The following is a 17898-nucleotide window of genomic DNA, read 5'->3' as shown; positions in this document are numbered from 1 at the left end:
TTTAAAAAAAAAAAGACCCAGCATATTAACAATGTATTAGTATTTACAACAATGTAGAATCTAATTAGAAGTATGACCTTATATATTTCCTGAAATAATTGTGCTGAACGGGTATGATCAACCTACTTCAGGGAATAATACTCTGAAAAACTACTTAATGGGAAATAAGTATAGATATAGCAAGTGCCATTATAACAAAGTTATAATTCATTAGCTTTAACACCACTTAATCTAGAACTTTTTAGGTAAATGAAAAGTATTAATACAAATATAAAAATTAAACTTTACAACTAATGAAACCAAATGTGTCCTTAAATTGCTGTACTGCAGATAATGTAAGCTAGTACTACACAAAGCCTTTAGACTGGAATTATTTATCAGTTTGCAATGAGATACTGAGCTTCAGCCAGAATGTAAATCAATAGACTCCATTCTTCATCAACAAAGTCTTGCTACAAAAGAAAAAACATCAGCTGAACTAAGCAGTATGCTTAGGTAATTCATGCTTGATTTACACTGTGGTACAAGTGCTTTATCTCATTGTGGACTGGTAAACAATTTGCAGACTGACCAGCTGAGCAGTAATGGGTCAAGGCAACTATCCGTGTGACATTTATTTATTTTTTCGAGACAGAGTTTCATTCTGTTGCCCAGGCTGGAGTGCAATGGCGTGACCTTGGCTCACTGCGACCTCCACCTCCTGGGTTCAAGTGATTCTCCTGCCTCAGCCTCCCAAGTAATTGGGATTACAGGCGCCCACCGCCACGCCTAATTTTTGTATTTTTAGTAGAGATGGGGCTTCACCATGTTGGCCAGGCTGGTCTCGAACTCCTGACCTCAGGTGATCTGCCCACCTTGGCTTCCGAAAGTGCTGGGATTATAGGCATGAGCCACCGCACCCAGCCCACATGACACTTTAAAACATTATATTCCATTTCCTCAGGAAAAACAATAAATTTGAAAAGGTTAACTACATTGTAATTACATACCCAATCAACAGTGCAGAAGTTAACAGCCTCAGCAAAATTAAAACCCTGGTTAAAACCACTGTGGTAGGCTCTTGGAAATGTAATCACAAACTCCCCAGCACACTGATTAGTTCGGTAAACCTAAAGAGACAGAAATTGAAGATTTTTGAGTTTCTTAAAGAGTGACATTGTTACTAAAGACAATCTGGACACAGTCTATTAGATAATTTTCAAAAAAAGGCAGTTTTCTGAAATTGAGCCAGAAAAAACAAATTATTACAGTAGAATATCACCTAGAGATACTAATTTATGTCACAAGATGGAGCAGTATCCCAGACTACCAAAGTTGATTAGTATCTGAACACAAAACAAAAATGTGGCCATATTAAGGTTCAAGGTATAACTTTTAAAAACAGCTGCAATTAAGAATATCCTAATATATTATTATTACCCCTCAAGTAGCATCTTCTACCACCAATTAAAGCAATCCCACTCTATTTCAAGAATCTCATAACATACAGAGGTCCTCCTCATTTGGAACTCAAACTTACCTCCCATCATTCCGTTCTTCCTACCACCACCCTCACCCCAAAAGTACCTATATTGCTCTAGGCACATAAATCCTTATACTGAGCTTATTATTATATAATAATATTAGATTCCTTTTCAAGCGTCTACATTTCTACACCAATGCTTACCTAGTGTACGGTCCCCCAGAACAAAAGCATCAACATCCACTAGGAGCTTGTTGGAAATGCAAATCCTGAAGCCCCACTCAGACTAACAAAATAACAGGATCAGAAATTCTAGGGGTGGAGACCAGCCATCTGTGTAGTAATACGGCCTTCAGGGTTCTGTGTAAAGACTACTACCCATCACAGGAACACCATATCTTCTACTTGGAATACTTCCTCCTTCCCTGACTCTGCCAAACATGTGATAATTTATCAGAGTTCCAGCTCCTACTACAGATGTCATCTCATTTAAGAGCCCTTTCTGATTCTCAATAGAGTTATTAGATCAGTCTCATAGTTGTCACCACTGTCAAACCACACCACCCTTGTATTATCTGTATAAACATTATCTTTTACTTCAGATTATGAATCCCTAAATGCACAAGGAGTTCATTCATCTATCTCTGTAGGTCCAGAATCTAACTCCAGAAAGTTTGCTCAATTATTAAAGAACCAGGGTCAGGTCTCAATTAAAGCAATCTACTCTTAACAAATTGGAAAAAACAGTCAACATGAGGAAAGAAAAATATTATGAGAAAAAATATCAACTATGAGGAGATGGTGAGATTGTGGTGCTTACTGGTGATTACTTTCTAAGCTATGGTTCATGCATAACTTATAATGCCTCAAATGAAAGTCCTTTCTGTTGTCTCCATTGACTAGCCTATGAACCCAAAAGCATAAACTTTAGGTCACAACAAGTTCACTTTAACACTGTAAATGTATCATTTACATTTTATTTAGCTAAGATGGACTCTTCATACATTTCAATATGGCCTCCCAAATGTCTTCAGAGTATTCTCCAAAAGGAAGCCAGTATAGTTGTGCACCATGTAACAACATTTTGGTCACAGACAGACCACATATCAATGGTGGTCTGTAAGATTATAATACCATATTTTCACTGTACCTTTTCTGTTTAGATACATTTAAATACACAAATCCTTACTATTGTGTTACAGCTATCTAAGGTATTCAGTACAGTAACATGCTGTACAAATTTGTAGCCCAGCAGCAATAGCCTACACCATACAGCCTAGGTGTGTAGTTGGCTATACCATCTAGGTTTGTGTAAGTACACTCCATGAAGTTCACATGACAACAAAATCACCTAGCAACGCATTTCTCAGAACATATCCCTGTTGTTAGGTTTCCCATGACTGTATAGTTGTCACTTCATTTAGCAACCTCTAGACTTTTCAGTCAGACTGGGCACCCTAAAATACAAGCTCAAGACCTTGAAATAAATTTTTACTTATAAATATACTAAAACCAATGAATTGCAATTATTACTTGCAAAGGAAGGCTGTTTAGCAATCTAGTTATCAGCTGCAACAAATTAGTTTTTATGGTATCTAAGGATCCAGTCCTACTGAGTAAATGTACAGTACTGCAGCAAAACAGCTGTTTCTGCTATCAAGTCATGCTATGGAAAACACAGAAATCAACATCATAAAAAAGTGAATAAAAAGGAAAAAGAGAAGTGGTGAATTAAGCTTGAGTGGCAGGAGGATTAACCCAGAACATACAGGCACTTCATGAGTCATCAGGGTATTGGGGTTCATGATGGTCACAAGCTGATGGAGGAGATCCGGCTGGGACACAAAGAGTTCTGGAGCTAGTTTCTTCATTACATTTTCTAGCTGCTCAGCAGCATACCCTGGGACTCCATACCAGGTTTTTGGCTCACCCCTGGAAATAGATTATAAAAATAAATCAATCTGCAACACCAACACAAACAAAATGGGTTACCAGTTCATATTTTTCAGACTCGGCTTTGTAAGACTATGCAAAAAAGGAATCCGCAAACTGACGAAATATCATTAGAAATGTGAATGTGAGCCGGGTGCTGTGGCTCATGTCTGTAATCCCAGCACTTTGGGAGACTGAGGTGGGTAGATCACGAGGTCAGGAGTTTAAGACCAGCCTGGCCAACATGGTGAAACCCCATCTCTATTAAAAATACAAAATTAGCCAGGCATGGTGGCAGGCACCTGTAATCCAAGCTACTTGGGAGGCTGAGGCAGAAGATTCACTTGACCCCAGGAGGTGGAGGATCCAGTGAGCAGAGATCGCACCATTGCATTCCTGCCTGGGTGACAAGAGCAAGACTCCATCTCAAAAAAAAAAAAAAAAAAAGAAATGTGATGTGAACATATGTAATGCATTTTCCCCCTTCAAGTATGAATGAACAGAAGACTTTCCATCTGAAGTCCCTCTCCCCACTCTCATTTTTATCTGACTCTTTAGAAAATGCAGACACCTAGAATTTCTCTTTTGTTGTTGTTTTTTTGTTTTTTGTTTTTTTTTGAGACTGAGTCTTGCTGTGTTGTCCATGCTGAAGTGCAATGACGCAATCTTGGCTCACTGCAACCTCCGCCTCCCAGGTTCAAGCAATTCTCCTGCCTCAGCCTCCCGAGTAGCTAGTATTACAGGCGTGCACCATCATGCCCAGCTAATTTTTGTATTTTTAGTGGACACGGGGTTTCACCATGTTGCCAGGCTGGTCTCGAACTCCTGACCTCAGGTGAACCGCCCGCCTCAGCTTAGTGCTGAGATTACAGGCGTGAGCCACCATGCCCAGCCAATATCCAGAATTTCTAAGAATATAAGGTATCGTATTCACTTCAGGGTATGTTGTTATCACAGTTTCCTAAAGCAACCGACAAGGGTAAGGCAACTCTCCATTTTTCTTTTCCCTTGCCCATTCTGGCAGACGAGGTTAAATCAAACACTAATAAGGCAATTAGCATTTCTAAGGAATTCTTATTCTTCAAAGGACTTTAAATTATCAAACAATTTATCTGTATCATCCCTGTGAGGTATGGTAAATATAATATTCATTTTACAGCTGGGAGAAACTGCCTAGGGAAGCAGAATTAATTCTATACATATATATGCCAATTCTCCTTCTTGTGGTACATCCTCAAATTCCTTGTGTGAGGATTTGAGTGAGTTACAGATTTTCAAATATTTTTATATTTAGAAGAAAAATAGAGAAGAAAACAGATGTGAAGAAATGGCTTGAAGAGTTTAAAAAGTAAAGAAGCCCAAATATCTGCACATCCCTCCCACCTTGCCCCCTCAATGTGCACACCAAGATAAGGCTCACTCTACTGTGCATAGTGATACCTGAATTCAACACAACAAGAGAGGCTAGTCATTACACAGACCTGGAGGACACTGTGGTACCTACTATAATTCACGCTTCTCCCAAAGGGGTATCCAGGCTACCACTGCCACCAAATGGGATTTTCTATAGTAAAAGTAACTTTTATTTAGAATATGTTTTTTCTATAGGTAAAGACTTCTTTTTGTTTTGAGGCAGAGTTTCGCTCTGTTGCCCAGGCAGGAGTGCAATGGTGCGGTCTCTTGGCTCACTGCAACCTCTGCCTTCCAGGATCAAGTGATTCTCCTCCCTCCGCCTCCCAAGTAGCTGGGATTATAGGTGCTCACCACCACACCCAGCTAATTTTCATATTTTTAGTAGAGACGGGGTTTCTCCATGTTGGCCAGGCTGGTCTCGAACTCCTGACCTCAGGTGATCCGCCCATCTTGGCCTCCCAAAGTGCTGGGATTATAGGCGTGAGCCACTGCACCCGGCCTAGACAAAGACTTCCTTACTTCAGATAAAAACTACCCTTCCCCCAGAAATACGTTGTTCTTGCAAAGTAGTGTGTGTGCAATTTCAGGGAATTCATGGATGCTCTAGGAATCTTAAGAACCACTGTCTTAACTTGTCAGGATGCCTGTTCTAACAGAAGTGAAAAACCTTAGGGAAAAAAGTAGTTCAATGCTCTTCAGACACAGTTAAGACACATCTGCACTGAAAAGGAAAGTTTTCCTATCCAGCATGCATATTACTCATGGGTTCTTTTTGGAACTTCTCACCAGTGCAAGTAGTTAATTGAATAGCTCCAGTGGTCTTCAATATGCCAACAGAATGAAGAAAAGCACATTCCCACATACAACCAAGGAAGTTTCATGCCACATATATCAGCAGTAATATGTGCAAGGACAGACTGCTCCATCACTGGCATGTTGTTCAAATTCCAGCCACTATCAAGATACTCCTAAAAATAAGAAGACAAAAGAGGATAAAGGTTTAGCTATACAATGCTAACATTTTAGAAGGCCAGCTAAAAATATTATCCTTCAAAATAAAAAGAAATGTGGAAGAGGAGGGGCCACCATGCTGACCTTCTAGGATGCCCAGAGATTCGTTTTGCCCAGTTTTGAGCTTTGTATAAATGGACTCACACAGCACATACTTCTGTATCTGTCTCTTTTTAAATATACATAGAGGAACATAAGCCATGAGTCCACTTTAACAAAGTTCAAAATCAGGCAAACTAATCTATAGTGTTAGAAGTCAGGATAGTGATTATCCTGAGGGCATAGTGCTTGTCCTGAAAGAGGAAAAGTAGTGAAGGAGAGCGGGCAAAAAGGGAACTTCTGGGGTGCTGGGAATATCCTATTTCTTGTTTTAGTTAGTGCTGGTTACATGGGTGTGTTCAGTTTGTGGAAATTCATCAGTCTGTATACATATAACTATGTACTTTTCTGATCATATGTAATACTTTCAAAGAAAACTACCAAAAAAAAAAAAAAAATCACACTTTCCTACCAAGATAGAAACAGAACTCTTCCTAAGAGTTCGCTAGTATGGAAAAAAATACTCAAAAATATTAAAGTTCAAAAATAAATAGACCTGGTCTCAGGCCTTCAGGTTTTCTTCAGAAGGAGAAACCAAGGTTATAAAATCTGAAGGCAAAGGGTGATAAGTAATTTTCCCCTATGACCACAATATAGTGACATAGTTAGGACTAGAATTCTTCTGTAGGCTCTTTCTACTTTTCTTGAAATCATTAAAAATCTGGTAATTAAGGATTTGCTAAAAGTAATCATAAGTTACTTCAAGCCAACCAAACAGAATTTCAATAAATACCTCAATTTCCAAGCCACTTATATGCCTACCTCTTCCTCAGGTGAGAGTTTGATTTTCCCATCTCGGACAGGAAAGCCACTGCCAAATTCCTTTGAGGCAATGTCAGCTCCATATTCCACTGTGACATCCTCCTCAATAGTGCTTACTAGTCTCCAAAATTCTTTCTCAACAAGCTCTGTGGGGACCATCTGGAAATACAAGGAATAGAAAAAATGAGTTTCCTCACAAACTGTCTGTGACCAATTAAGCTCAGTGATGGGAATCAAAGAACAGCATCCTAAGGAAAAATTGTGTCTATAATGTTCTATAATTGATCTTAGGCAATTCAGGAAACCTCTACTGTCTAAAAGGAATTTATGTTCCTCTATCACCAGCCAGGCCACAACTGTAAAAGGGAGCCAAGGAAAGCAATTATTTATGACTGGGAGATATTTCTGTGTTTCAAAAAATGTAACATAAACTGTATAGTAATAATGGTTAGTTGTGTCTGAATGACGTATAGCACTGTACAGTTGACAATAGCACAGTAATAAGGTTTGTTGTTTCAATGATGCTTTATACTTTGAGATGCTTTCAAATACATTACCTGAGTCCATCCTTTCATTCTTTTCACTGGACCTGTCTGAGAGCAATGTAGGCAACCAACACAAAAAAGACAGTATATAGCAGTGGTCGCCAGTGTCCCTGTGTTTTTGGCGCCAGGGATGGGTTTCATGGAAGGCAATTTTTCCATGGATGGGGAAGGGCAGGGCGCAAGGGCTGGGAGGTGGGGGGATTAGATTCTCATAAGGAACATGCAACCTAGATCCTTTGCATAGGCAGTTCACAATAGGGTTTGCCCTCCTATGAGACTCTAATGCAGCCACTGATCTGACAGGATGCAGAGCTCGGGTGTAATGTTTGCCCACTGATCACCTCCTGCTGTGTGGCCCTGTTCCTAACAGGCCACCGACTGGTATTGGTCAATGGCCAGGTTGGGAAAGGGTGGTTGGGGACCTCCAGTATATATGATATGACAAAAGGAGCAACTTGTAGCAGCACGCCCTTAGAATAAAGAGTCACCAGACTAAATGTCAATCTGTTGTTAATCTGGTGTAAATCCAGAGGCAGGTAACATTTAAATGTCTATCCCTCAATGTCCTCATCTAATATTCCGTCAAAATATACAGTTAACCACAAATAGAAGAGGTTACATGCAAGTCATCAGGATTGGTTAAGCAAACATATTGGCAAATATTATAACACATAAGGAAGTCAAGAGAACTGAAAATTCAAATGGAGTATAAATTTAAGTCCATTAAATAAGCAAACATTTTAAGTAACTAATAGCTGATGTTAGAGGTGCTGGGGAAAAACAAATTCACTCATATATTGCTGGGATCCATAAATTGATACAGCAACTGGGATGGAATGAGGGAGAATGACTCTCATCTGACCTCAATAATCATCCCAAGAAAATCATCCAATTAAAGAGTACTACATGCATAAAGGGTTTGCTGCAGTGCTTTATTAGTAGTGACAAAAATCATAGCTTAAATATCCAGAATTAAAGCATTACATTTTGGTGTACTCATTTGATGGAGTATTAAATGCTGAATGGAAAATGCTTATGCTTCAAAGTGCATAAAGGGGAATTAAAAATGGACTCATCCTGAAATTTATAATACTAACTTATGATTACATAACAATATACAACAAATGTGTTCCCAATGCATAGTACACCTTGGCACACAGCAGTCATTTAATACATTTTGTGAAGAATTCTTTATATTTGTTGGGCCAAAATGATTGCTGGTGATTTTCTTTATTAGTGTTCTATTACTGGTGCTGTATAATCTGTGTGGAAGAGGTATCTTTAGAGAAATTCTAAAATAAAAAATTAGAATGCTTTTTAAAGTATTGTGAAATTTTAAATACCACAAAACAAATTAAAGGTTTCATTCTGCTTTCTGTGTGACAATGCCTACTAGAGTGAGGCCTCAACTAAAAATGGGTCTTCAGGTACACTTTTCTCCAAAAGCTATTACAATCCTAAATCAAAGCAGTATATATGTACATACATGGACTGGCATGTTGAAGTAATCAGATTTGAACGCATCTGCCATTTCCCCAAAAGTACGGAGGGTATAGTCCCTGGCTGCTTGTTCAAAGCCAAATGCTTCTTGTGGCTTACTACATTCCTGAAAATAAAGAAAATTACGTTCTAGGTGACACTGAAAACATCAAGTATACTTGGTCAATCATCAAGCTGGCAGATAAAAAACAAGGCTTTAATTTGTTTATTTTACTTCTATGCTAGGTCTACATTATAAAAATAAACCTGCCTGAAAAATGTGGTTATTTTAATAAGCAAGTGAAATACATTTTATTTATTTGCTAATGAGCAAAGAAAATGTCAATTTTAACAACCACAACTTGGATAAATTTATATATTTATAAGAGGCAGGCTAAAGACTCGACTTCCTTCAAAATCAAATAATGTTTTCAATACTGAAAATGAGAGCAATAATGTCCTCCTGGGAGTTAAAACTATAAAATCAACATACAATAGATCAAAATAGAGATAAACCACTTGATGGAAACAGAATGGCTCTCAGGCCAGCAATATTTGATTATAACCTAATACTGGGAGTTAACAGGGGCAGTATAAGCTGCCTTAGATCTTTGTGAGCCAATAGACTTGAATATTCCAGATCCATTGATAAGGTCATCCCTATTATGAGGTATTAAATAATTTATCCCTGTCCCATGTCTAATAACCTCCCATTGATGGAGATATCCTTATGTTGTAACATAGCTACATGGAAAAGCACTCAAACCTTTATAGCCATGCTATACTTAAAATAAACCTCCTTACTATTATAATTCAACCCTAAGAAGGGTAATAGACTGACTGCTACATAATATTAATGCAAAATAATCCTAATGGCTGGGTGCGGTGGCTCACACCTGTAATCCGGCACTTTGGGAGGCTGGGGCAGGAGGATCACCTGAGCTCCGGAGTTCTGAGACCAGCATGGACAACATGGCAAAACCCTGTCTCTACTAAAAAATACAAAAATTAGCTGGGCATGGTGGTGCAAGCCTGTAGTCCCAGCTACTTGGGAGGCTGAGACGGGAGGATCACTTGAGCTGGGGAGGCGGAGGTTGCAGTGAGCTGAGATCACGCCACTGCACTCCACTGTACTCCACCCTGGGTGATAGAGTGAGATCCTGTCTCAAAAAAAAAAAAAAAAATCCTCATGAAGATAATCGTAGATCCTTTTTAGATTTTACCAATGACAGCATGCACTATTAAAAACATCAGTAATCACAGTGCTACATGAAAATGTCTCTATAAATGAAAAAAGCAGATTACTAAAATTACTTATATAATGTAGCTCCATTTGTTTAAAATAGAAAAAAGTCTGGATGAATATACACCAAGACATTAACAGTGGTTATGTATGCATTGTGAAAGCATAGCTCTACTTTTTAAGTTGTTCAATGTTTTAATAATTCTTGCAAAGAGCATGTAATGCTTTTTATAAGAATTAAAAAATAATAATAAGATACTTATTACAAATTATTTTCTGCCTCTTAACTACCCACATACATTGTGGAACTCACTTCTAAGACCTCTTTCCTATTCAGGTCCATCCCAGTTTTCTTCATGGGCCTCATTACTGTTGACTGCCAAATCTAAAACCCAAAGGCAGGCCAAGTGAGGTGGCTCAGACCTGTAATCCCAGCAATTTGGAAGGTCGAGGTAGGAGGACTATTTGAGCTCAGGAGTTCGAGACCAGCCCTGGGCAACATGGTGAAACCCCCTCTGTACAAAGAATACAAAAATTAGCCAGGCATCATGGCATGGGCCTGTAGTCCCAGCTACTTGGGGGGCTGAGGTGGGAGAACTGCTTGAGCCAGGGAGGTTGATGCTGCAGTGAGCCATGTTTGTGCCACTGCACTCCAGCCTGGGCAACAAAGTGAGTCCTTGTCTAAAAAAAAAAAAAAATTAAATTAAATAAAAAATAAAACTCAAAGGCAAAGAAAAATGCCCTAAAAAAAATTTTCTAGTGTTACTTCTACCATTAATTATTACCTGAGCCAAACACTTAGGACACCTCCAGTCTCCCTTGGGAACATCATGGAGAGGTGGGATCAAGCAAAAGGTATGGTAACTGTCATCACAGCCATCACACAACAGTAGCCGGTCTTCATCATTGCCACTGCCACATAAAAGACAGACATACAGGTCCACCTGTAGCAATAAAATGGGTACAGAACAAAGGAACATGAGCTATTATTTGATTTTCTAAAATTCTAGAAATGAAATGGATCTGAGACATAATCTAGTCTCCATATCCTGCTACAAATGCTTCAACCTCTATAAGGGATATTTTAAATAAAAATGTTTCACTTTCTATGAAGGATATTTCACAATACCTCATGCATACCAAATCCAAAGTGGAATCTCCTAGCTTTCTCAATTGTCATGTGTTTAAAGTTTGTTATTTAAAGACCTAGTTTTTAGTAGGTTCCAAAACAACAAAATGCTAAGGTTATAGGCCAAGAGTGGTGGCACGTGTCTGTAGTTCCGACTACTTGGGGAGTTGAGACAGGAGGATTTCTTGAGCCTGGTAGGTCAAAGTTGGAGTGAGCCCTTATTGCACCACTGCGCTCTAGCCTGGGTGACAGAGACCCTGTCTCAGGAGGAAAAAAAAAAAAAAGATACCAGGTAATACATTACCAACCTAACCAAAAGTAGAATTTATGAAGGAAAAATACAAGTTTTCCATATTTAAAACAAAACTGTCTTAAAGTTAACCACATTAAACTACCAATTTAGGCCTGGCACGGTGGCTTAAGCCTGTAATCCCAACACTTTTGGGGGCCCTGGCAGGACTGCTTGAAGCCAGGAGTTTGAGACCAGCCTGGGCAACATGGCGAGACACTGTCTCTACAAGAAATTTAAAAAAGAAAAATTAGCCGGGCATGGTGGTGCACACCTGTGGTCCCAGCTACTTAAGAGGCTGGGGCAAAAGGATCCCTTGAGCCCAGGAGTTCAAGGCAGCAGTAGCTATGATTGTGTCACTGTACTCCAGCCATCTCTAAAACAATAAAAATAAACTACCACTTTTAATTCTAATTAAGGGGACATGGTTAAGAAGTTCCCCTAATGTCCAGTGATAAAGCATAGTTATTACTTTTTATGGGGTATACTGTATTCCCCCCAAAAACTCACATGTTGAAGTCCTAATCCTCAGTACCTCAGAATGTGACTATATTTGGAAATGAGTCCTTACGGAGGTAATCATCCAATATGACTGGTGTCCTTATAAGGACAAAGATATGTACAGAGGAAAGACCATGTGAAAGACAGCCATCCACAGCCAAGGAAAGAGGGCTCAGAAGAAATCAACCCTGCCAACACCTTGATCTCAAATTTCCCAGCCTATACAACTGTGAAAAAATAAATTTCTGTTGTTTAAGCCACTCAGTCTGCGGCACATCCTTATGGCAGCCACAGCAAACTGATACATTACTCAATACTAGAAAGCTGAGAATTCAACTAAATGGGGAGTCTGTTGCAGTCTATTTATTGTAGCAAATAAAAATCTAGCTCTGTCAGTTTTCTGATTGTATTGGGGAGAGAGGGTGGGGCAGAAGGTGACATTTATGGAGAGAACATTCAATTAGAATAATTTCTAGTTCCAAGAAAAAAAAGCACCGTTTCAGGCTCTCAGAAGGGGACAGAGAAGAACCAGATCCTTTCTAATGCCATCAGGCTTTACTTTTAATAAAAGTTTTCCACAGAATAAACAGCTCCCAGCCCTCTAACTCTGCCATGTCCTCTTCCCTATTCCTAACTGCTTTCCTTTGTTCCTTTTCCTTTTCTTCCTTCCTTCTCTACTTCCTTTTCATTCCTTCCTTCCTTCCTCTTCCTTCTTCCTTTCTCTTTTTTGTTCCTTCTTTCCATTTCCTTCCTTCCCTTTGCTAGCTGGGAAGTTGGAAAACACTAACTTGGATTTTTGAGCTAGCCTTCAGTCATGTAGAAGTGAGCTAGTGATTTATGAGCAATTCTATGTATAATGAGCTAGATTACAGTTCATTATTAGTCAGTGCTAAACTGAATGTATTCCAGTCAATGCCGCCCCGGATGTTACTACCATCTTTATAGTATGATCATGTATTTCCTCATTTATTAACTAACACTATAAACTGACTTCAGAAGATATTTTTATTGTCAGACACTAAGTTAAACAATCTTATTTAAGGCACAAATTTAAGTTTAAACTTGGGGGTAAAGGGGATTAAAGAAAGGAAGGGAAGAAGGAAAACAGGAAAGAAAAAGGAGAAAGGGAGATGTCACTCACAGCATTGGTGGCTTTTTTAGATCGACTCTTGGGCTTTTCCTTCTCATTTTCTACAATATAATCTTTCCTCTCAATAGGTTCTTGTTTGATGCTACTCTTCATTTCTTTCTCTGTAGGAGGCAATCCAAAATTAGCTCTTTATGATGCTTTTCTCCACTTCCTCAACTCATCATCTCCCTCCCAAAGCACATACTGTACACAAACATAATTTCATGTGTGTTTTCACATTTTAGTAGCAATAGCACCCAGTGTACTTTATTCAAAGGCTCAAATGCTGATTACTTTATGATAAAATGCAAACTCTTGTGCCATTTAAATTTCAAGATGTAGGTTACTTCTGGAGATGTCCCTCAGGTTTGTATGCTTTCAAAATAGGAATTAGAGTTTTCTCAAGACCAAGACATAACATATACCGATGAAATCAAATTCCTGTTGGCCATGACTACAAGAGACCAACAGTTCACCAACTATACCTCCTCCACATAACACATTATCTCTCCATGATCTAAGATGACTTCCTGGTCATCCTCCTGGTCTCCAAATTCCTGGTTCTGAAGACTGAGAAGTTTGGCGAAAACACTGGCTATCAGTTACTGAACTATCATGTGGTAGGCATTGTGCTCAATGCTTTCCATAAAGTATTTAATCCTTCACAACAAACCCATTTCAAAGGTAAGAAAACTGATGTTAAAGTAAATCAAGAAACATCTCTAAGGTTACATAACTAGTTAGCGGTTGTGCCAAGATTACTGTATTACTTTATATTGTATCTCTATTACTTTCCACTGCATTGTGCTGCCTTTCCACTAGTTCACTAATCCCTAGGTTGAACAAATTTTAGTAACTTCTTAATTTGTATGTGCCTCCTATATAGGATATAAGATTTCTCTTAAAAGAATCTCAAATCCACCTCTCAGTGACTTACATCAAGTGATACCCAGGCAAGCAATTAACCACAATTCAGATTTAGGAAGCATGTCTGTTTGCCTTGCCTGAAATAAATCTATCAGACATTCAGTCAAAGGCACCTATGTTATTCACAAATTATTTAAGTAACTGCATTGAATCAAATTTCAAAGTAGCAACTCGCTACAGCTGAGAAACTCATCCACACTCCTAATATGCATACATATAGTTTCTGTTTCTCTCTCCCACTAGTCAGTTAATTATGAGAACAAGGACACTGTTGATATATTAAGATTTTCTCAAAGCCCAACCCAGTGACTACTATGTACTGGCTGCTCTAAATTTTACTTTTTAATTTTTTTCTATTGAATTTTCAGCTTATGTTTACTTATGAATAGTTATTTTTACTTTATTTACTTTTTCTTTCCTATTCATTGACAAATTTTCTTACCATTTTCACATTTTGGAGTTGGACAACCCATTCGACGTCTCAGATTATGAGTTCTGGCTTCTGTTGTCTCCTCGGGTTCTATTTTAATATTCATGGCCTTAAAAAAATTGTCATATACATGAATATTTCCTTTAAGAAGAAATAATCTTTAAAAATCCAACTGGAATCTCAAGGTGACTATATCTACCAATTGCCTCTATTAACAGGGCATTCAAAACATACTTCTCTCTCTTCCTAAGGAAGAGAGCTCACCTTTGAAACTACTATTAAAGCATGAATGAGAAATTTAAAAATAGGGAAAAGTTGGCCAGGCACAGTGGTTCACACCTGTAATCGCAGCACTTTGGGAGGCTGAGGCAGGCAGATCACTTAAGGTCAGGAGTTCAAGACCAGCCTGGCTAACAGTGAAACCCTGTCTCTACTAAAATTACAAAAAGTAGCTGGGCATGGTGGCATGCACCTGTAGTCCCAGCTACTTGGGAGGCTGAGGCAGGAGAATCGTTTGAACCTGGGAGATGGAGGCTGCAGTGAGCTGAGATAGTGCCATTGCACTCCAGCCTGGGTGACAGAGCAAGACTCTATCTCAAAAAAAAAAAAAAAAAAAAAAAAAAAACACAAATAGGGAAAAGTCAAAGGATCAAGAACAAATTGTGGCTGGGCGAGGTGCCTCACACCTGTAATCCCAGCATTTTGAGGGGGGCCAAGGCAGGTGGATCACTTGAGGCCAGGAGTTTGAGATCAGCCTGCCATAATGGCAAAACCCCATCTCTAACTAAAAATACAAAAATTAGCCAGGTGTTATGCACACCTGTGGTCCCAGCTACTCAGGAGGCTGAGGCATGAGATTTGCTTGAACCCAGGAGGCAGAGGTTGCAGTGAGCCAAGACCACACCACTATACTCCAGCCTGGGCAACAAGAGCCAATCTCTGTCTCAAAACAAAGAGAAGTGTTTCTATTCAAATTCGGAAGAACAACTCTTATTTTCCTCCTAGAAGGTTCTTGGTTCTTATCTATTTGCTTTATGCTTTATTCAATCATCGCAATAAGCCAAATCCTAAGTAGTTATATAAATGTCATAATTCCATTAGCCTCTAAGAGTTTGCTGACCTCTTCCAAGGTCTGTCAGTATTTACAGAAAATTTTGCTTCCACAATAATTTTCCATAAATTATTTTAATAAACTATTATTATAAACTACACTTCTAACATCACTAAACTATTAAGGGCTCCTTCCTCATTGAGGGTATAGAAGCCAATCTCAGTTTCTATTATTTCTTAAAGTGCTGATACTTACTGGTAAAGCAAATAAAACCATTTTTTGTGGTAATACTGAAGTATCTGTGGAACTGTGCTTTCTCACTTTGCCTGTGTTTATTCATACATTTTAATGATGTCCACTGCTAAAAGAGTTTATTCCATGGGCAATATCATTACTATCAGGTGTCATCAAGGCAGATGTAGGCATCCACAGCACTGGGGCATTTCTTACATACACATGTATAAGATCAAGAATATGCTCAAGAAAGAACTGATTCATAGATTAATTTACTTCAAACATGCTTATGGGCTTCAAATAACCATATTTTCCTATTCTGGGCAGTCTCCTTCATTCAGAAAAAGTGAATCACTAAATTTTTTTCCTATCTCCAACTTACCAAAGTGAAAAATTATTCTCTTATTTATCTATTTCTTCAGAAAACAAAATGGCTGATTTTTTTCATTTTTGATAATTATTGAAAACCAGTTACTGATTTAGTATGATTAATGCAATATGAGGCTTCCCAGCTCTAAACAGTTCCCTATATATTATCTCTGAGTCCTAAAACTCACATATCCATCAGGCTAGGCAGGAATCCAAAACCTTCATACCTCTGGTATGGGAACGAGATCACTAGAAAAATACTCTTCTTCCTTTCCCAGGGAAAGCTTCTCAGAGCAGAAAAATCTTAAAGCAAATAATCCTTCTCTAGCCTGGACAACACAGTGAGACCTTGTCTTTATTAAAAAATTTTTTTAATTAGCTAGGCATGCATGGCATGCATCTGTAGTTCCAGCTACTTGGGAGGCTGAGGTGGCAGCTATCACCTGAGCCTGGGAGTTCAAAGTTGCAGTAAGCTATGATCATGCCACTGCACTCCAGTGTAGGTGAAAGAGCGAGACCACCTATAAAAGGAAGAGGCTGGGTGAGATGGCTCACGCCTGTAATCCCAGCACTTTGGGAGGCCAAGATGGGTGGATCACGAGGTCAGGAGATCGAGACCATCCTGGCTAACACGGTGAAATCTGTCTCTACTAAAAATACAAACCAAATTAGCCGGGCGTGGTGGCATACGCCTGTAGTCCCACCTACTTGGGAGGCTGAGGCAGGAAAATTGCTGGAATCTAGGAGGCGGAGGTTGCAGTGAGCCAAGATCACGCCACTGCACTCCAGCCTGGGCAACACAGCGAGACTCTGTCTCTAAAAAAAAAAAAAAAAGTCTGAGAAAAGTGGCTTTAACTGTCTTCTAACCACTCTGTTTAAAAAAAACTCCTAATCTTCATGTTTTCTAGCCTTAATCTCCATTAAACAACGCCCAACTTTGTGAGGGTAATGGGCAATCCAAGTAGGAACACAGGAACACCAATTCTTCTAAGGCCTTGACTGGTAACAGGCGGCTGTCTGTCCAGGCAGCATAAACTTAGAAAGACTTATTCGATTCCTTACCCCTTTGATGGTACAATTCACCCAAGTGTAAAAGCTGGAATACAAACAGCATCCCTTTGTGAGATTAACAAGGTTCAAAACTACAAAGAGCATACACATGAGAGAAATCCAGTGCCAGACAGCCATTGGTATTAGGGCTTGAGAATTCCTCTTAAATTAACCTCATGAGGCTCTTACCTCTGCTCTCATGCGTTTTGCTCGTCGGGCTGGGGGGCACGTTTCCGAAGGCTGCACAGACTGCCTCTGGGGAATATCATGGGGTTTGTACTCCTTGTCCTTAGTGTCTGTGGTCAGGTTTGGCTTCTGCAAACACTAGAAATAACAACTGTACTGATAAATTCCCTCCTTTTTTTTTCACATCATAAGTTTATTGACAAACATATCTAGCATGCCACATGAGTTCAAGTTTGATCTACTTCCAGAGGCTGCACCTCTTAAAATACTCTTCATATCTGTTAAATGGAGGAACTGAAACACCCTTATGTTTTAAGCAGTTGGTGTCTTACTACAAGGAAGGGTGTAGCAAACGCAGATCCAAAGTACAAACACATCTTAGCTAGTAACGACCACTTGTTTTCCACTGAAAATGGCAAATTCTTCCCAGGGCCCTCCTCACAGTGGCTCCTACGGACCACAGAGGCTGTGAACCTCCGGATGCTCTGGCCCAACATAGCGCTGCTGGAAGCTCTGCGACAGGTGCAGAGACCGAGGACGGATGAAATGGCGGCACCTCACCAAGACCTTTTTTTCACGACCTTGTTCCCCGGTGTGCAAGGACTGAAAGGATTCCCTCCTTTTTTAATCTTAGATAGTTTCACTGGATTTTTGTAA

The 17898-nt window shown here is 39.2% G+C and overlaps 2 protein-coding genes across 9 annotated transcripts in view; both read right to left on the bottom strand.

Moving 5' to 3' along the window:
• The window catches only part of KDM5B (lysine demethylase 5B), an 80485-nt gene that overhangs the window by 21061 nt on the left and 41526 nt on the right, over positions 1–17898 (bottom strand). For 3 of the 8 annotated variants that reach the window (XM_054657730.2, XM_063793257.1, XM_063793251.1), the window contains exons 5-14: positions 17245–17379; positions 16714–16821; positions 14364–14460; positions 13007–13116; positions 10732–10890; positions 8711–8830; positions 6680–6838; positions 5594–5775; positions 3232–3394; positions 990–1109 (exon numbers count right to left, since the gene is read on the bottom strand). In XM_054657730.2, coding sequence (XP_054513705.1) covers positions 990–1109; positions 3232–3394; positions 5594–5775; positions 6680–6838; positions 8711–8830; positions 10732–10890; positions 13007–13116; positions 14364–14460; positions 16714–16821; positions 17245–17379 — 1353 coding nt within the window. The remainder of the gene's footprint in view (positions 1–989; positions 1110–3231; positions 3395–5593; positions 5776–6679; positions 6839–8710; positions 8831–10731; positions 10891–13006; positions 13117–14363; positions 14461–16713; positions 16822–17244; positions 17380–17898) is intronic. The other 5 variants (XM_514104.8, XM_016936025.4, XM_016936015.4 and 2 more) reach the window with 2 other exon arrangements.
• Positions 17426–17869, bottom strand: LOC107969751 (cytochrome c oxidase subunit 7C, mitochondrial-like). The gene has a single exon (XM_054657735.2). It carries the CDS (start codon positions 17736–17738, stop codon positions 17547–17549), a length of 192 nt encoding a protein of 63 aa, XP_054513710.1. The 5' UTR covers positions 17739–17869; the 3' UTR covers positions 17426–17546.

Source organism: Pan troglodytes, chromosome 1 (assembly GCF_028858775.2).
Source record: "Pan troglodytes isolate AG18354 chromosome 1, NHGRI_mPanTro3-v2.0_pri, whole genome shotgun sequence".
NCBI lineage: Eukaryota > Metazoa > Chordata > Mammalia > Primates > Hominidae > Pan > Pan troglodytes.
Note: the sequence above shows the minus strand (reverse complement) of the source record. Positions and strands in the feature narration are given on the sequence as shown.